Source organism: Pleurodeles waltl, chromosome 3_2 (genome assembly GCF_031143425.1).
Source record: "Pleurodeles waltl isolate 20211129_DDA chromosome 3_2, aPleWal1.hap1.20221129, whole genome shotgun sequence".
Taxonomy (NCBI): domain Eukaryota; kingdom Metazoa; phylum Chordata; class Amphibia; order Caudata; family Salamandridae; genus Pleurodeles; species Pleurodeles waltl.
Genome location: NC_090441.1, coordinates 50,395,057 through 50,415,303, shown reverse-complemented (window position 1 = coordinate 50,415,303; position 20,247 = coordinate 50,395,057). Strand labels below are relative to the sequence as shown.

Sequence of the window (20,247 nt, the reverse complement as noted above, 5' to 3'; positions counted from 1 at the left end):
CTCCGGGACCCCCCCATCAACGACACCATCGAAATCATGAACACTATCCACTTCAGCTCTCCATCTGATCCCTGCCCTCATCACATCCTCAACAAAGCATGCTCCATCATTGCACCCCAACTACGGAAGATCATCAACAGCTCGTTCAAGTCCGCCACCTTCCCAGAGAGCTGCAAACACGCCGAGAACAACGCACTCCTCAAAAAACCCAAGGCAGACCCAAAGGACCTCAAGAACTTCTGGCCTATCTTCCTGCTCCCCTTCCTGGCAAAAGTCATCGAGAAGGCCGTCAACAGACAACTAAACCGCTTCTTAGAGGAGAACCGCACCCTAGACCCTTCCCAATCCGGATTCCGCAGCAACCACAGCACCGAAACCGCCGTCATCGCCTCCACCGATGACATCAGAACCATACTGGACAGCGGCGAGACCGCGGTCCTCATCCTCCTGGACCTCTCGGTGGCATTCAACACCGTCTGCCACCACACCCTACACTCACACCTCAGCAATGCTTGAATCCACGACAGAGCCCTAAACTGGGTCACCTCCTTTCTCACCGGCAGAACCCAGAGAGTCCGCCCCCCCCCCATTCTGCTCGGAGGCCATCTAAATCATCTGCAGCGTATCCCAGGGTTCGTCGCCTAAGCCCGACCCTCTTCAACGTATACATGGCCCCGCTCGCTAACATCACCCGATCCCACAATCTCAACATCATATCATACGCCGACGACACCCAGCTGATCCTCTCACTCACCAAGGACTACACCAAGACCTACCTCCATGAAGGAATGAAGGCCATCGCTGAATGGATGAAGAGCAGCTGCCTCAAGCTCAATTCGGACAAGACGGAAGTCCTTATCTTCGGCTCCACCCCCTCCGCATGGGATGACTCCTGGTGGCCTACCACTCTCTGAACCGCTCCAACTCCCACCGACCACGCATGCAACCTAGGATTCATCTTGAACCCCTCACTATCCATTACCCTGCAAGTCAACGCCATCTCCTGCTTCAACACCCTCTGCATGCTCCGAAAGCTCTACAAATGGATACCCCCCGAAACCAGAAGAATAGTCACCGAAGCCCTCGTAAGCAGCAAACTGGACTACGGCAATGCCCTCTACTCAGGAACCACGGCCAAACTCCAGAAGAGGCTGCAACACATCCAGAAAAACCTGCACTGGCTCCCAGTCAACAAGAGAATCACCTTCAAACTCCTTACCCACGCTCACAAGGCACTGCACAACACCGGACAAGAATACCTCAACAAACGACTCTCCTTCTACACCCGACCCGGCATCTCCGCTCTGCTGACCTCGTCCTCGCAATCGTCTCACGCGTCTGCAGAACTACAACCGGCGGTAGATCATTTTCACACCTTACCGTGGAACACTCTTCCCATCCACCTGCGCCAGACCAAAGACCTCCTTACCTTCAGGAAACTTCTCAAGACCTGGCTGTTCGAGCAGTAGCAGCACCTCCCCCCACGCCTTCTCCCCCTCCCCACTTATTTTGTGGGCCGGTGCTTAATTTTGTACTTCAAGCATTTATTGCAAGCAAAACACATATATGGGGAAGACGGAGGAAGAGAAAAATGAAAATGCGTCACAAAGGAAGAAAGCAGAAAGCTGCAGGAGTGAGCTGAAGGGGCAGGGAGGAGGTGTAAATGGATTGAAGAGGCCCGAGATGGCTTCAGGATTACGCTGCCTCAGCATTCTGTGCTCACACATTCAATCACGGACATTTGTTACTCAAGTCAGTAGTCCCATTGTCTTCCCTAGTCTAAATGACCTTGTACCTGTTGCGAATTACACTGTTGCGCTCCACAAGAATGTCTCCTTGAGCAAGTCGGGTTCTCATGAGAAGATTTACTATGGTTACACACACATCTCTAACTTCTGGAAAAGTACAGCTTCATGTCCTTCAGCAAGTCAGCACATTGCACGTTAGAAAAACACATTTAATATGAAACCGGGCAGTTAGGCCCCGACTCATGCTAACTAAGGCCTAGTGATTAATTAGCAAAACCTTAACATATAACTCTTAATACTAATACAAAATCATACATTAGTACATTAATATTTCATTATTAGTAAATTTTATTAATCATCGAATACAATGGTGGCCACTCCCTGTGGGCACAATTCATAGACATGCGTCAATGTTTACATTTTCTATGCAATTTCACTAAGCATTATATTGCAAGGTTCTCATGTTAATTATTAGATTTTAATCACACTCCATCAATCCCTCCTCTGATGACTCTTGTCATCACATAAATCCTTTCCTTTCACAACATTTCACTTTCTTAGTTCCTTCATTTCAATTTCTTCCCCCATTTTTGACCTTTCATATTTTGCTTTGAATATTTTCTCCCTTTTCTTTTCTTCTCTCCTCACATTGCGTTTTGCCAATTTTTCTCTAATTCTTTTACTAATTTTACATGATAACCAAAGTCCGAATAAACAAGCTAAAACAATCAATTTTCCCTTTATTATTTTTGCAAATATCCCATGCTAAATATTACTAAACCAACTTCCCACTTTAGCAAGTCCCTTTCCAACCTTTTCCCAAACTCCAGATTCTTTCAGTTCCTTCAAATCTGTACTATCTCTTGTTAAGTTAGTAAGCATACATCTAATCTTATTACTATTATCGGGTATATAGGCACAACAATGCCTCTCATTAAGCATCCTACAGACTCTGCCACTTTTCGCTAAAAGAATATCTAAAGCAAGCCTATTTTGAAGAGTAATAGCCCTCTCCGCAGCAAGTTCAGTATCCACCAAGAGTATAGCTCCTGTGAAGTTTGTCAGCATGTTATCCACAATAGTAGACAACTTTCGAATCTTTATGGAGTTTAAGATAACTCCCACTGAAGGAATTATTGCTCCAAATATATCACCCACGACAGCAGCCGCTGTCTCTCTTTTCTGTCTGGTATGATGTAATTCAGACACTTTAGGAAACTTCCTTAAGTCATCAAATTGGTAAATCTTTGGAAAAACTATTCCCAAATAACATGTCCCATACAATCCCTTTGGAAGACGGTAATAAGCATTACGTCCACATATGTAATAGATCCCCAGGATTGCTGGATCCTGTCCATTTAACATGAACGTCCACTTACTCTGAAACAAAAACACATGTCTGCACTCACTCGTTGCCACAAACAAAGTGTCATGGTCAGATTTTGGCCTATGTACACAAAGCTTTCCTATGTGCAATGCATCTAAAGCTAATTTGCCTTGTGTCTTTATTGCACTATAAGCATAATCATTTGCAAACGTTAGTTTCTGTAATCCCTTTTCTAGCTTTTCTTTTAACGCTTTTCTACTATCATCAGTGTGATCTAAAAAACTCTTTTCTACAGGCGTTAGTCAGCAGGTTAGATTATTGTGATGCGCATAAGCTGTACCAAATGTCAGTGTAGGCACAAAGAATCCCCTAACTATTTTTATACTATGATCTCTAGCTATCTTACTCAAATATTCATTTATAGACACAAAAGAAAACACTACATCTAGATTAGAATAGAAGTACTGAATATATTCTTGATTATAAAGCCTTGTTAATAACAGACTACAACTCATCCCGTATGTTAGCGGCAAACTATGATAGGTGACCCCTTCTTGTACTGACAAAGGAATTTTGTGCACACATAACAATTTCTCGCATCCATTATTTCAACATACTCATTCAACAAGCGATAGAAAACATTAGTAGATAGTTCCCCTTTTTTGTTACTTCCCTCATGCAAATATTTCGTATCCTGTTCAAATCTCTCCCAGGGTGTCAGTGTAGCAGTCTCAGGAATTGAAGCACTGTTAGTATCACTCTTATCCACCAATGACATTCCCACAATCACAGCTATGATTACTATCGCACAGACAACACCCAAAATACTACTCAACCATCTACAAATCCTACTCCCCTTACTATTATCTCTAGTGTTAATCATGATCTGTAAAGAATCAGAAAGCAGAACAATATGAAGGCAAACAATCAACTGAGGAAGGTCTAAAGCTCTCCCCCTTTTTCAAGCAAAGTCTTTCTTTAGCAAGTATTTACATATTTCATTCACTCCCAGATCCTTGTCAAATCAGGTTAGCAGCTTGTCAAAATCGGTTTTTCTCAGGTCAATTCAGGTTAACAGTGTCACATCAAATAATGTACCAGTCTCTTTTTCTCTCAGCTTTACTTCGAATTTAACATAATCTCTCTTCTCTGTGTCAAGTTCAGGTGCCGTAGTATTGACCTGGAACCTCTCGATCAAAACAGAATGCCAAAAATTCTTGTTGCCACTCAGCTGATGTTGCATAAGCCCACTCAGGACCTGCGTACCTTCTGTTTACAATTCTCTTTCTTTTCAGCTTTCGGTCAGCCTGCAATTCTCCTTCGCTCAAATCTTCCTTCCTTGTGGTATCGACTTCTTCCTCTATTGTTTCGCTGATGACTACTTTCCCTTTTCCATTTTGCGACTCTGGCCACTTATCTCCTTTCAGTACCTTTCTGACTTTTCGTCTTTCTTGTGGCTGTTCTCCGCCCTCCTCTGATTCTATGGTGTCTTCTCGTGATGGACCTGCCATTCCACTAGTCCTGAGGCTTCTGACGGTAGCTACAATCCCTGAAAGGTACCAATCTCAACCTGAACCGGATCTGTAATTGGATTAGTCAGGAGCTGATTTGCTACTCCTACCACCTTTATAGTACGCCCTGAAATCGGCAATTTCTGAACCTCTGCACTTCTGACTGTAGAGCGTGTAGGTCCTGTGTCAACCAGGAACGAAACCTTGTGACCCATCACCTTTCCCTGAACATAAGGTCCTCTCTGATCTACTTCTAGAGATGCTGCAAGCCTGCACTCCTCACTATCTGAACAATCATCTGACCATTCATCGTTTATTCCATTCTCACCACGCAATGGGAAATGTTGTACTGTATTGTTTTGACTCATTGTTTGGCCTGTGACCTGTTGAGGAAGCATCACCTGTTGCTGTCCCATCGGAGCTAAAGGCAACTGCATTTGCTGTCTAGGTACCATGGGAACCTGCTGTTGTATTTGCTGCAACTGTGCTCGTTGAACGCGTGGCATTTGCACTTGTTGCATCGGCTGGAGACCCTGCATCTGAACCATATTGTTCTGGAAGTTCGGATTTGGACACCTCATTCTTGGACCCCTCACATTTTGAAATGTACCGACATCATTGCTTTGTTGAACAACACCATCCTGCCCCATCATTGGGCACTCCTGCTTCCAATGTCCCACGCCCCGCACGCATGGCATGGCAACATCTTTTTCATCTCTTGCACGCCATTTTGAACCACAACAGTATTCAAATCTGGACCACGGTTCACAAAACCTCCCCGGCCTCTGCCTCTTGTTTGCGGTTGGAACATTCCGTTCCCTTGAGGTTGCTGCTGTACCATCTGCTGTACTCCATTTCCCTGCATCCCTGCTTGAGCTGCCTTAATTTGCATCACCATCACCTTCTCTTTCAGCTTTTTATGTTTCAACTCAATCTCATCGCTACAGTATTTCGCATACTGCAACTCGGTTTCGCTTGCCAACAGATCAAATGATTCTTAATCATCTGGCTAATCTCTGGTCTCAATCCCTCAACGAACCTGAACACAAGATGATTCATATCCTTCGGTTCTATGACCTTCGTGCCACTATAGTGTTTGAATGCCTTTAACAACCTCTCATAGTAGGCATGTATCTACTCTTTGCCTTCTTGTGCCGTTCAATCAATTTTCTGCCAATCAGTGACTTTCGGCTACACCTTTTGCTTTAGAAACTCAATCACCTTATAGTACAACCTCATCACCTCAGGAGACGGTGCTCCAGTAATCTTGTCCCTTGCCGGTTCAACTGTCGCCCAATCCACACCCCTCTTACTACAGGAAGGGTAACACAATCGCTTCAGAACTTTACAGAGATTTCACTTGAAGCCTCGGCTGCTACTCTCTCCTTCTCAGATCCCGCACTCGCAAGCAAAATTTGACCCGCAAATTCTACTCTCGACTTGTCAATGGTTCGTTCTAGTGCACTTTAGAACTTGCCAAATCTCCATCGAAGGTTTCACTCACACACTTTGACTCAAACTCGACTCGTCAACCACGCCCGATTGACATATTAAACCGCACAAATTACAACATAAACCAAGTGTCTCATATACTTATCAATATACTCCGGAGTCTTAGACCACGTCGGGGCCGTACATCACCAACAACCACGTGGACATTTTTTTAGCACAAAGCGCCACACTCAAATGAATTTTGCCGACTTCCCTACTCTCATACTGCGGAGTATGCCCACTCCTACTAAAACATTACCTGGCCTAAATTCTCACAAAACTCACAATTCACCTGCGATATGCATAAGCTGGGGAAGCGCAAATTCTACCTCACTCATACTATCACTAAAACGCTGAGAACATACCCAACTCAATTCGGCAAGATCCGAGATTCCAGGAAAGTCATTTGGGACTTAGGGGCACATCATACCTCCAATTTGCATTATCTAAAAAAAACAATTCCAAACAATGGTCCCTCATCCTAGGGTCCCAAAGGGCCGAAACCGTCCTCTGCTACTAGAACTGATAACGTGTCCCAATCTAGATAATGTATTCACTCTGGGACTCGTTTTAGGCCGATGAATCTTTTGACCCTGATTGAAGTCTCCTTAAGACGAGATAACTAGTCAACATGTCAATCAATAAATCAATATTCACAATAGCAAGTCAATGAAATTAATCAATAACATCAATAAAATTAAAACACACCATGACCTTTCAGTCATGAATAAACACACAGAATTTAGTACATTTATTATATTTATTCCCTATTGATTACAATTCTACTAGCAAGTTTATTAGTCCAAAAACCAGAAAACACATCAACAATGTCATAATATGGCAACTCGAATAAGATTTCAGCAAAGCAAAGATCATGAACATTAGAACGTAGCACGACTTCAACATGGATTAATCTTAGCAGAGTATCATTAGCGCATTATTCAACAAAGCATAGATTCAGTCATTTGTCTATTTGCATCCGTTTAGTGAACTCCTTAACTAACCTCAAATCAGCATTAGCATGTTGGGCTTCATGCAAAACAATTTAGCAACACCAATTTAGAAAACATCTATCTATGGTCTCTATCAAACGAAGCAGTTGGTACCTAGAAAGAAAAGGCAAACAGACAATTACAATTTCATCATCATATAGTTACCCTCCATAATCAGTCAGCGTACAGAGTCAGTCTTCGTCCTCAGGACATCAGTTGATTCACCATCAGCCAGGAAACACAGCAAAGTTCAGCAAGACAGGGCAATAAGGAATACCTCCCTCATAAGGAGGAAAGTATAGAACGGGCTAGGCAAAGGTGAGGATGGTTTGAAGAGTCAAACAGCAAAGTCTTTAAGCACAGTAACAAAGTGGTTGGGTGATAGCAAAAAGGCACGTAATGGCTAAGGCAAAGGAGTGGCATATAATGGCTGATTTCTCCTCGGGTCATGCGGTTATATTAAAATTGTCGAACAAGTCTCTAATTTCCAATTGGTCAAGTTCTGGTGCATCATTATCTCCACCAATAGTCCATCGGTCACCTCATTACGATTTTCACCCCATAACAGTTCTCACTTAGTTTATTGGTTCCTGGGTTTGACACCTCCAATGGGTAGAATGTCAGGTGAGGAATAAGTGACATTTGTTACTCAAGTCAGTAGTCCCATTGTCTTCCCTAGTCTAAATGACCTTGTACCTGTTGCGAATTACACTTTTGCGCTCCACAAGAATGTCTCCTTGAGCAAGTCGGGTTCTCATGAGAAGATTTACTACGGTTACACACACATCTCTAACTTCTGGAAAAGTACAGCTTCATGTCCTTCAGCAAGTCAGCACATTGAACGTTAGAAAAAACATTTAATATGAAACCAGGCAGTTAGGCCCCGACTCATGCTAACTAAGGCCTAGTGATTAATTAGCAAAACCTTAACATATAACTCTTAATACTAATACAAAATCATACATTAGTACATTAATATTTCATTATTAGTCAATTTCATTAATCATCGAATACAATGGTGGCCACTCCCCGTGGGCACATTTCATACACACGCGTCAACGTTTACATTTTCTATGCGATTTCACTAAGCATTATAGTGCAAGCTTCTCATGTTAATTATAAGATTTTGAATCACACTCCATCACACAATTCTCCATTAGCTCGTATAACAAAAAATTATTATTACTAAGGAAATCACAATTGACTAAAAGGAAGCCGAGTACAGTTGCACCTCCATTTGTTCCAAGCCTCAGCTCGACTCCAAACTCACTTAAAAATGTTAAACTCAAATCCCGCTCATCCAGAATAATGAGGCCAAAAGTTTTATAATGGACAGGTAAAATATAATTATGAACTCATCCAAAATCTCTAGATGTAGTAGAGTGAAGCGAGACATCCAAAAGGAGGTTGGGGTGAAAGAACATGGGAGAACTTTGGGGTGGTAGGGCCGGGATGACACAAATAACTGCCCTGAAGGGACGGAGCCGGACGTGGACTCAGTGGCGTAGCGTGGGGGGTGCAGGGGGGGCCGGCCGCACCGGGCGCAACATCTTGGAAGAGACTAAATCCACGGGTTAGGGGGCGCAAATTACTTGCCTTGCCCCGGGTTAGGGGGCGCAAATTACTTGCCTTGCCCCGGGTGCTGACAACCCACGCTACGCCACTGCGTGGACTATCTGCCTGGGGAAATGTTACCGATATTGGACACCGGCTGAATTCATTCAGTTGATGATTCACTCGCTGCTCGGGAATGAGGCGGGCCTTGGACATGGGGATGCTGTGTATGATGTGTCATTGCACTGTTTATTACTTTTCATTACTTATAACAAATCAACAAAAAAATGTTATGAAAAAAACTCTAGATGTGAACACTGGGATGCAGTACGCCTTAAAAGAACTGAAGAGATTATACATTAGTAATAGTTATTATTGGCTGCAAAATGTCAACAGATTATAAGGTAACATAAAAGTATGAAGGAAAAAATATCCATATGAATAGGCATAATTTCATCAGACATAAGAGCACAATGCTTCCTGGCTCTGCTCCTATTTTGTTAAAATTGTCTGGTTTCACCTGAAAAAAATATATTCCACCCTTTTGATGATGGGATGATTACTTTAATAAAGAACTTCTCAGCTTCAACCACGTCTTTGCCGAACACCCCAACCTTCGACTTGTCTCATGTCGCTATGCTACTTGGCCCATATAATCTCACAACGTATTTGCCACTGCCATACTTCTGCATGCACGGGCTACTCATAACATGTTCTCTGTCCTTCCTCGTATGATCCACGCCATATCTGTAGCTCTCGTTTTCCCTGTGATAAGTTGTTTTTTTGGGTGTTTTTTTTAAACAAATACAAGCCTGAAACTACAGTATGTTCAGATCAAATTTGAAACGCCATCTATTCTACTGAGAGGAAAATGATCTTTCATGTATTTGTCAAATGACCTGCAGTTTCAAAGAGAATTTCAGACCTCACGGCTTAAAGTGACAGGGTCTGAAGGGGTGCCGCCTCTATGCCCACTCTCAATGTTTAGTTATTAAAAGTGGGCACTGAAAACCTTCAGAGGCCTCAATCTCTAATGGGTTCTGTTAAATATTTCATTGGCTATTGTAAGGTTAAAAAAAATGTGTCCTTATACAGGCATATGGTGGAAGTATCCTCTTTTTAAATGTTTTTCGAAACCTTTTATATGGACACAGGTATTTAACGTACAGAAATGTCAGCAGAGAAAAATAACTGAGCCAGTCGGGAGCAGGAGATGTGGGAGGCAAGTAAATTAGTTGAAAGGTTTACTTGCTTGGAATCTGTAGAAGTCGTCCAAGAGCTCTCACGCATATCAGGTTTTCACTCAGTGCTTTAGAGAGTTCTCCCCACAAATCAAGAAGGCAGTTTTCATGCAGAAAAATGGAACTCCAGAATAACCGATGACTAAATGCAGAACCCTTGTATTGGAGAAACATGTCCCCACATTACCATACCCTTACATTAAATGAAAGCAAGAAGTGAAGCTATGGTAAACAGTATTTGATTGACAAAAAGAATTCGCCAACCAACAATCAAAAAACATGTCTGCATATATTCCAGGACAGTTACTACAGAACGTAAGAGATGCATGGTCGTGTTCACTGACGCACCAGCGTTGATGTAAAAGTAGAGAACAACCTTAAAAATACGCACTTTGCAGGGAGTAGCGCTTCATGCGCCTTTTGCTGCGTCGTCTGCCTGTAAACAAGGCATTTACTCTCTCTGTCCATTGGGTGTAACTGCCTGAGTCCTTGACACCGCAACGTGGTACACTCATCAGATGTAGTGTGGCCTCATCAAGGAACCCGCTGACTGGTAAGTGGGACGCCCACTGGAACTGTCTAGAACAAACGAGAGAGAAGGACCATACTGCGCATAAGTGCGTGTTGGGATTGAGACACATTTCCATGTAATATTCCACCATAGCAGAGAAGAGAATATATTAAAGAAAGTGAAGGATACTCTCTGTAGTGATTACTATACCACACAGCTAACGTTACCTTATGTATCTGCCAACATCCACATCTCAGGTCTCTTTGCCTATATTTAGGAGCACACAGCGAGGAATGCTGCAGGGGGTTTCTTGGAGGAAGGCAGAGGAATCTACGACAGACTTACCTTTTACCTTCATGAGTACATCCCAGGTCCATTCTATTTCAGACTCATGGGATGACTAAACAGCAAGATTCAGTAAGAGGGGGCATGCAACCTTATATAAACTACAAGTTAACAGAGCGTGACCAAGCTCTGGCTCTGACAGTCTTCAAATGTCACCCTGGCTCCCACTGCATATTCAGGAAGATTCTTAGGAGGAGAGGGCTAACAACCCAGTACCATTTTGGTATGCAAGAGGTCTCTAGAGAGCAACTGTACAATGAAAGCCTGTCTCTCAGGAAAGGGATAAACCGCAGATGACAAATAACAAGCCGGTTCCTCAGATTCTTTTAGTCATGTTCAGTTGAAATTTAAGGCAACAACTAACATACAGATGATGAAGAGTTCCTTTAGCAGCAGACGTCATATTACCCAAAAACAAAGGTGGCACAATCTCCTGACTGGCATGAAAATCTGTTGAGGCTTTAGGTAGGAATGGTGAACATACAGGATGACAATTCTTGTGCTTCTCAACAACACTGTGGAGTTCTGATCAAGGGAAAAGCATCAAACCCAGTGCCACTGTCAGCAGAAAAATTCATAACCAAAAACACAGGTACATTTTCGTTCAAGTGACCCGTAGCCCAAATTTAAAAGGCAAAACTGAGGTCTCTGAAAGGGATCTTAACTGGAGATACAAATTTAACTAACTACGAAAGAAAACAATACCCACTTGTAATTGTAATTCTTCCTAGATATCTTTATTGCTTTCAGTAAAATATGAAGAATCCCTGTAGACATTTTTAGAACAAAACATTACTTTAGCAATGGTAATTTCAATAAATTCATAAATGCTGAACACGTATCTCCACATACAGGATCCCAGAATACTTTTTAAGAGGAAAGAAAAAATGTCACTTCCCCAGTGTACATCTGCTTGTGGCATGCAGTGCTGCAGATTCACATGCTGCGCATATCTCGCTATCTAGTGTTGGGCTCGGAGCGTTACAAGTTGTTTTCCGAGTTACGGGATCGAGTGACTCCTCCTCTTGGTGATAGTGCGCATGGGTATCGACTCCTTTGTTAAATTGTTTTTCTGTAGGAGGGTGAAGTAAGGAGTGAAGAATTGTGTACGTAGAACTATAGATATATAAAAAGTAAGTAATATATCCATGCAATTGTATATACATATGTTCAAATAAGTACTGCAACGACTACAGGCTCCCGGGGAGGATGGAGGGCACATGTGAATCTGCAGCACTACATGCCACGAACAGATGTACATTGGTGAAGTGACATTTTCTGTTCGATGGCATGTGCAGCTGCAGATACACATGCTGTGCTGTGAAGTAGTTTGAAGTAGTGTTTTTAGCACCGCTTGTCTAAACATTTGCTTGTTGTCTATATAACACATCCACACAGTAATGCTTGGTGAATGTATGTGGTGTGGAATATGTGGCTGCTTTGCATATATCTGCCATTGGTATATTTCCTGAGAATGCCATGGAGGTACCTTTTTTCTTAGTGTTATGTGATTTTGGAGTTATTAATAGCTGCCTTTTTGCTTTGAGGTAACATGTTTGAATACATTTTACAATCCATCTAGCTAATCCTTGTTTTGAAATGGGATTACCTTTATGAGGTGGTTGGAAAGCAACAAAAAGTTGTTTAGTTTTCCTAAAGTCCTTTGTTCTGTCTATATAATACAATAGAGCTCTTTTGAGATCAAGAGTGTGGAGAGCTCTTTCAGCAGTAGAGTCTGGCTGTGGAAAGAAGACTGGCAATTCCACTGACTGATGGATGTGAAAAGGTGAAACCACTTTAGGCAAAAATGTTGGATTTGTCCTAAGTACTACTTTGTGTTTGTGTATTTGGAAGAAAGGTTCTTCTAGAGTAAATGCTTGAATTTCACTTACTCTTCTCAGAGAAGTAATTGCTACCAAGAAAGCAACCTTCCATGTTAGAAACTAAAAAGCGCAAGAGTGCATGGGTTCGAATGGGGGACCCATAAGTCTTGTGAGTACAATATTAAATTCCATGCAGGAGCTGGTGGAACTCTAGGTGGAATAATGCATTTGAGCCCTTGCATAAATGCTTTTATTACAGGGACTCTAAACAGAGAGGTATGTTGTCTGTTTTGTAGGTAGGCTGATATGGCTGTTAGATTAATTTTAATAGAGGAAAAGGCAATATTTGCTTTCTGTAAATAAAGCAAATAACACACAATATCCTGTACGGATGTTTTAAGTGGATCTATATTTTTAGGTTGACAGTAGTATACAAACTATTTCCAATTATTTGCATAGCATTGTCTGGTTGTTGGTTTATATGCTCGTTTTAGAACGTCCATACATTGTAATGGAAGCTGTAGGTATCCGAATTCTATGACCTCAGGAGCCAAATCGCCAAGTTGAGCACACTGGGATTGGGATGCTTGATTTGACTGCTGTTCTGAGTGAACAGATATGGTCTGTTTGGAAGCTTGGGATGTGGTCCTACTGACAGATCTAGCAGTGTCGTGTACTAGTGTTGGCATGCCCACGTGTGAGCTATGAGTATCATGGTGAGGGAAGTGTGGTGCATTTTGTTGACCAGAAATGGAATTAACAGGAAAGGGAGAAAAGCGTAAGCAAATATCCCTGACCAGTTGATCCATAGAGCATTGCCCTTGGACTAAGGGTTTGGGTATCTGGATGCAAAGTTTGCCATTTTGCGTTTTAGCTTGTTGCGAAAAGGTCTGTGTTTGGTCTTTCCCACATTTGAAAGTAATATTGAATTACTTGTGGGTGAATCTCCCATTCATGTATTTGTTGCTGTGTCCTGCTTAGAAGGTCCGCTAGCTGGTTGTGTATCCCTGGGATGTATTCTGCTAGCCAGTGAATGTGATTGTGAATTGCCCATTTCTATATTGTTTGAGCTAGAAGGAACAATTTAAATGAGTGCCCCCCCTGTTTTTTCAGATAATACATTGTTGTCATGTTGTCTGTTCTTATTAAGAGTATTTTGTGTATGATCTGTGGTTGAAATGCCTTGATAGCTAAGAAAACCACTAATTCCAAGCGGTTTATGTGATAAATTTTTTGTATTGAGTCCCATTCCCCTTGTATCGTTAGATTGTTGAGATGGACTCCCGAACCTGTTATTGACGCATCTGTTGTGATTATGGTCTGTGGCACAGGGTCTTGAAATGGCCGCCCCCTTGTTAAGTTGTTGTGATTCCACCATTGCAGAGATTTGTAAGTTTGGCGGTCTAACAACACTAGATCCTGTAGCCGACCCTGTACCTGAGACCATTGTTGCAAAAGACACTGTTGCAGTGGTGTCATGTTTAGCCATGCATTTGGTACTATTGCTATGCATGATGCCATCATGCCCAATAGTTTTATGGCAAATCTTACTGTGTAAGTTTGATTGACCTGGATTTGTGATATGAGGTAGTGAAAGGCTCGTATTCATTGTGGATTTGGGTAGGCTAATGCTGACTGAGTATTCAGAATTACACCTAGATTAGTTTGAATTGGTGCTGTCTGCAGATGAGATTTCTGGTAAATGATTGTGAATCCTAATGTGTGCAGGGTATCTATTGTGTATTTTGTGTGTTGTTGGCATTTTAGAATTGTGCTGGATTTTATTAACCAATCGTCTAGATAAGGGAAGACATGTACGTGCTGTCTTCTGAGGTATGCTGCTACTACAGCTAGATATTTTGTGAACACTCTTGGTGCTGTTGTTACAACAAAGGGTAGTACCTTGAATTGGTAGTGCTCGCCTGAAATTACGAACCTTAAATATTTGCGGTGAGCTGGATGTATGGGAATGTGGAAGTTAGCGTGTTTTAGATCCAGCGCTGTCTTGTAATCTTGTTTTTGCAGTAGTGGAATGATATTCTGTAAAGTGAAAATGTTCTGACAGGATATATAGATTTAGAGGTCTGAGATTGAGAATGGGTCTGAGAGTACCATCCTTCTTTGGTATAAGGAAGTATAGGGAGTATACTCCTGTTCCTTGCTGTAAGATGGGAACTATTTCTATTGCCTTCTTGAGTAATTGAGATTGTACCTCTTGTTTTAGTAGAATAGTGTGTTCTAGAGAGAGTCTGTGAGAACGAGGTGGAATATTTGGTGGAGTGGAGTTAAGCTCTAGGCAATAACCACTGTGGATAATTGAGAGTACCCATTGATTTGTGGTGATGTTTTGCCAGTGAGAATGGAATTGTCGCAGTCTTCCTCCCACAGGAGACGTTTGGGATTGTGGAATGTTTGGGAAGCTATTGTTCAGTGGGTGTGGAAGTACCCTTTGAGGCTGCAAATTTCCTCTGGCCCTGACATTTTGTCCTCTGTAAGAGCCTCTAAATGACCACCCTGGGTAGTACTGCTGTCCTTGCTTTAGATGGGAGGTAGAAGCCTCTGTAGTTTGGGTTTTAAAACCTCCCCTAAATTGCGGTTTTCAAAAGGAACCCCGAAAGAGTGTGGTATAGAGGGCTCCCATGGTTTTTGCTATGTCAGAGTCTTTTTTGAGTTTCTCTATGGTTGTGTTCACCTCTGGTCCGAAAAGTTGCTGTTTGTTAAACGCCATATTAAGGACCGCCTATTGCATCTCCGGTTTAAAACTTGAGGACCTCAACCATGCACAACGTCTAATTGTGATGCTGGTATTAATTCCTCTAGCTGCAGTGTCAGCTGCATCTAGAGCAGCTCTGATCTGATTATTTGTCATAGCCTGATCCTCTTCCACAATTTGTTGCGCCCGCTTTTGGTGTTCCTTGGGTAGGTATTGCAAGAATTCTTGCATCTCATCCCAATGTGCCCTGTCATATCTTGCTAACAGGGCCTAGGAATTGGCAATACGCCATTGGTTGGCTGCTTGTGTTGCCACCCTTTTCCCCTGCAGCATCACATTTTCTGCTTTCTTTGTCAGGGGTGTGGTATCCCCAGACGACTGACTATTGGCACGCTTCCTGGCTGCACTGACCACAACAGAATCTGGTGGTAATTGTTGTGTGATGTAAATTGGGTCTGTTGGTGGAGGCTTATATTTTTTGTCGATCCTCGGTGTTAGAGCCCTAGCTTTGACTGTTTTTTTAAATATTTCTTCTGCATGCTTAAGCGTACCAGGAACCAATGGTAAACACTGGTATTGCTTATGAGTTGAGGATAGTGTATTAAAAAGGAATCCCTCTTCTAAAGGTTCTGCATACATTTGTACTCCATGGTATGCAGCTGCCCTGGATATTACTTGGTTATAAGCTGTACTATCCTCTGGGTAGAGATCCGGATCATTAGATGGTATAGGATCCGAATCATACATGTCCCATGGGTCTACAGTGTAACTGAAATCACCCCTATGTTCTTCCTGTGAGTGCGATGGTGAAGGTGGTGGTGGAGTAAGAGGTTCTGGTGAAAAAGACAGGTGCGGTGAATGTGGTGGAGAAAGCTGAAGAGATTTCAGCTTTTCCTTCTTGAACATTTTTGCCGGTAGTGGGGCAGTATCAAGAGTCTCCTGAAATGCTAACTTTCTTTTAGGCTGTGGAGGCGGAGAAGTAATAATTTTTTCCAGTCTCTTTATGGATTTGGATTATTCTCTGCTTGTTGTCCATAACCTCTAAAATAGGCTGAATGTCCAATTCCTCCATTTGATGTCCAGAGGTATGTTTTGTGCCCTTAGAGGAATGTATAGTCAATGTTTTGGGCACCTGCCTCATCCGAGCCGAAAGCCCTGTCTGCTCTGTATAAGATGATGTTTTCGGCTCCGAAGTCATACCAGGATGTTTCGGGTCTGAAGCTGTTGGCTGCAGTTTCGGCTCCGAAGCAGAGCATACTCTTTTCGGATCTGGAGAAGTTGGGTGTTGATTCGGTTTGGAGGTTGAGGCTTGTAATTTTAGGCTCGACCCGACACCGAACCAGGCCTGGTAACCTGTTGATGGAGTATTTTAGCCTTTTTCGGCACCGAACCCAAGGGTCGGTCGACGATTAATTTTCTTAGGGTGTAGCCATGGCTTGACAGCAGTGATGCACCCAAGGCCTTGCCTGATCTTTTAAAAGCTGGTGTTGGGGCAGGTATACTCACGTACTGGGCTGCTGCTATTGGCTGGCTGTCGTCGTCTGAACTCTGCTCGGATTCGGAGTCTGGGATCGAAACTGCCGTTTGTGCCTGCTCCTCTTTGAGGTTGTCGGTGGTGGACTCCGTGAGCTTGGACGCCATCTCCAGTCTTCGTGCCCTTTGATTGCGTAATGTTTTCTTCAATCGAAAAGACTGACACACCTCACAGCTTTCTTCTTGATGTTCCAGAGAAAGACAGAAATTACAGACCAAGTGCTGATTGGATATTTTGCGTGGCACCAAGGACAGAAACAGAATGGAGTCCGATCCATCAGGGTATAACATAGTAGGCCCGAACAGGCCGAAAGAGGGCACAAGCGCCCAAAAGGACGATTCCTTGATCCCAACAGTACTATCGGATCGAGTGCAGAAGAAACTGCTTTCAAAACAATACCGACGGTATGATAAAAGTTCAAGAGAAGACAGAGTTTCCAAATCAAAAGTCCCGGAGCGAGAGGAAATACGTCTGAACCCAGCGGCGGAAAGAAAACAATCCAACAAAGGAGTCGATGCCCATCCACACTATCACTGAGAGGAGGAGTCACTCGATCCTGTGACTCGGAAAAACTCTTCTTCGAAGAAAAACAACTTGTAACACTCCAAGCCCAACATAAGATGGTGAGATATGCACAGCATGTATATCTGCAGCTACACATGCCATCGAACATATATATATATATATTTTTTTTCTTTCTTTTTTTAAACAATTATTTATTTATCTATCTCTATAATACACATAAAAAGGTGCGTGAACACCAGACACACAAATCAAAAAAAAAAAATCTAATCAAACTTGTAATACTACACAAACTATGGAAATATGATTTATATAAATGTATAGGACTCGTAAGAGACCACACAAATAAGAAAACACTAGCAGGAATGCTACAAGAAGTAGATCAACAGAGCTCATTCAGTAAGCTCATTTTTTAGGCAACTTGGTAACACGTGCACTCCTTCTTAACCCAGAACTGTCAGGATCATGCGCTGAATTCTTAATGACACTTCCTATGTCACACTTCTCTACTCTAGCAACCCTCAACTTATTCCACATTGACCCTTATTTCCAATACTCTAACCGGATCTCTTAATTTAGAAGAACCTTTTCTTAACAAAATGTGGTCTTTGATCCACACTACAACTCTCACCTCAAATCTGATATTTCTGACACACTTGTCTTTACCAGTCATGTCTCTCTGACAATGAGCAACACTGTTTGTCACTTTCACGAGCTGCAGTCATATCACACCACTGGCCCATCACCTCCGCTTTCCAAAGAGAACAGAGATGACACCACTTTTCTCTCTCATAAGCTCAAACAGTACTTTCACAGTTATTGACTGGGGTGCTGATCTATAGGCCCAGATTAACTCTCAGATGGCAAATTCACAATTTACTCTGGATTTCACAGCACTCTGGATACATTCCACCAAAGCCCAGTTGACTCTCTCAAATTTACCATTGACTTGAGGGTGATACAATGGTGGACATAAATGTTTAATTCCACATTTGTCCAAAAGCTCAGTCATGGTGGATAAGGTAATTGGAACCCCATTATCCGTAGGTAATTCTTCAGATGTCCCATCTCTGGCACACACTTCACACAAAAAATTAATCACAGAATTCATGTTAGGTTCCGCCACACTTCATAACTCTACCCACCTAGCAAGTTGACCCACTAACACAATAAAATATTTAGTATTGAGAGGTAACACATGAAAAGATCACACATAATCAACAGCAACTCTCTGCCACACTTGGCCAGGAGTTGCAAAAGGTACTAGTATGGGCATTGCAGTTACTAAATATTTGTCACTGTAGCAGCACTGTGTGGCAATTCCCTTGTCAAGGTCTAGTTCTTGTGTGCAGCCAGCTACCCCAGGGGTGCTGGCTCAATCATGTTATGTTAAATAATAAATGTGGTCAACTGCATTGAATTACCATTGCTGGGTTTTATTTAAGGTTTGTTACATGTTGCTGATAATGTGCACAGTTGCCATTACCAAGGCTTGTTTATTCTGCTTTATTCTGCTCCCACAAGGCCGGTTTGAAACACCTCTGCACGTTTCTAGACAGTTGCTGTCCTGGTTGCTAGGTAACACCCTCCTGCTCTTCTGTTTGTCATGTGCTATACTGACTTCATACAAAATAGACTATAAATAGCCTCACACCGGTCAGGCAGTGCTTGGCTTTATTTCCTGTTTCTGCGGAGTCGAGGTCAAGAGGGCCAGCCAACTCCTACAAGCTTCTTCACTGTTGTAACTAGGGAAAGAACTAAGCTGAGGTCGAGAGCCAGGCCCAAGGCTTTCTTACTGTCGTCTGGCAACCAGGATCCAGGACTTCTCCCACTAAAGCTAAGTGACATAATAAAAGGCACTCACAGGAGTGTAAATGGTTTTGAACTAATCCTTCATGTATTTAAAAAAAAGACTTTGGTGACTTTAATTTCAGTAAGAGAGACATTCAAGGTGGTTAGCAAGAATGTCTGAAAGACTGTTTAGCCTTGACTATTTATATTATTGCTCTTATTCAATCACTTGTTGTCTTTAACTCATGACCTGTGAAAGAAAGCCTAAAACCTAAACCTAAAACCTGCTGTAAGAATATAACCCTCATTAATGTTTGTGTGCCGCCTGTTACTAACAAAATCACAATTTCCTAAAAATCATTTTCAGCGTTGATCCACACTCAATGTCAGTGATTGTCACAAAAATGAACATGGGGGTAATCATGTTTTGTAAGTCTTCTGAGCTTTATTGTTCAACCAGTGCTTATGCATATTTGCTTGTGGGAAGAAAATATTGTTTTGTGTGTTTTAGTTAAGTTACATGTATAGTGTGTGCAGCAACATCAAGAGTGATTACTTAACATGATATAAGACAGAGATAAGTCCCAGGCAATAGTGGCACATTCCTGCCAGCCCTACAGAGTGGAGAGAAAGTACAAGGAAGCAAGTTGAGTCACAGGTGATTATCTGGGGGTCTGAGTGAGTGCGCAAGCGTTAGTTGCTTAAAGGGCAGCTTGTCACTCATACCTGTTCCTTTCCTATATACAACCTGACTCCACAACAAGGCAGTGACACCAACCACCGGCACCAAGAGTAGGGGCCCAGCTGGACCAGGCAGCAGTGGCAGTACCTCTCTCTCGGTCATGTAAATCCCCCTCCCTTTGGGGACACCCGCTGGTACTCCTGTGTTAAGATCGACAGTGCCAAGAGGTATCCTGGGAGGACAGGGGGGAACAGTCATCTCCCCTGCAGAAGACCTGCTTTTCAGGTGAGTGGTCGAGCTCTCAAACACTGCACACAATTCCTTACTAATCTTGCTACATCTGCATCCACTCCTGGCTACCAGAAATCATTGCTTATTCCATGGTTCGTTGCACTTATGAGAAGATGCTCTACATGAGCTGTCTCTAGTAATTTTTGCCGATAGCATTCTGGGGGAACCAAC

The 20,247-nt window shown here is 42.6% G+C and overlaps 1 protein-coding gene across 3 annotated transcripts in view; it reads right to left on the bottom strand.

Moving 5' to 3' along the window:
- The window catches only part of MMP28 (matrix metallopeptidase 28), a 451,256-nt gene that overhangs the window by 233,466 nt on the left and 197,543 nt on the right, over window positions 1–20,247 (bottom strand). For all 3 annotated transcript variants that reach the window (XM_069226736.1, XM_069226737.1, XM_069226738.1), the window contains exon 3: window positions 10,256–10,443. In XM_069226736.1, the coding sequence (XP_069082837.1) occupies window positions 10,256–10,443 (188 nt within the window). The remainder of the gene's footprint in view (window positions 1–10,255; window positions 10,444–20,247) is intronic.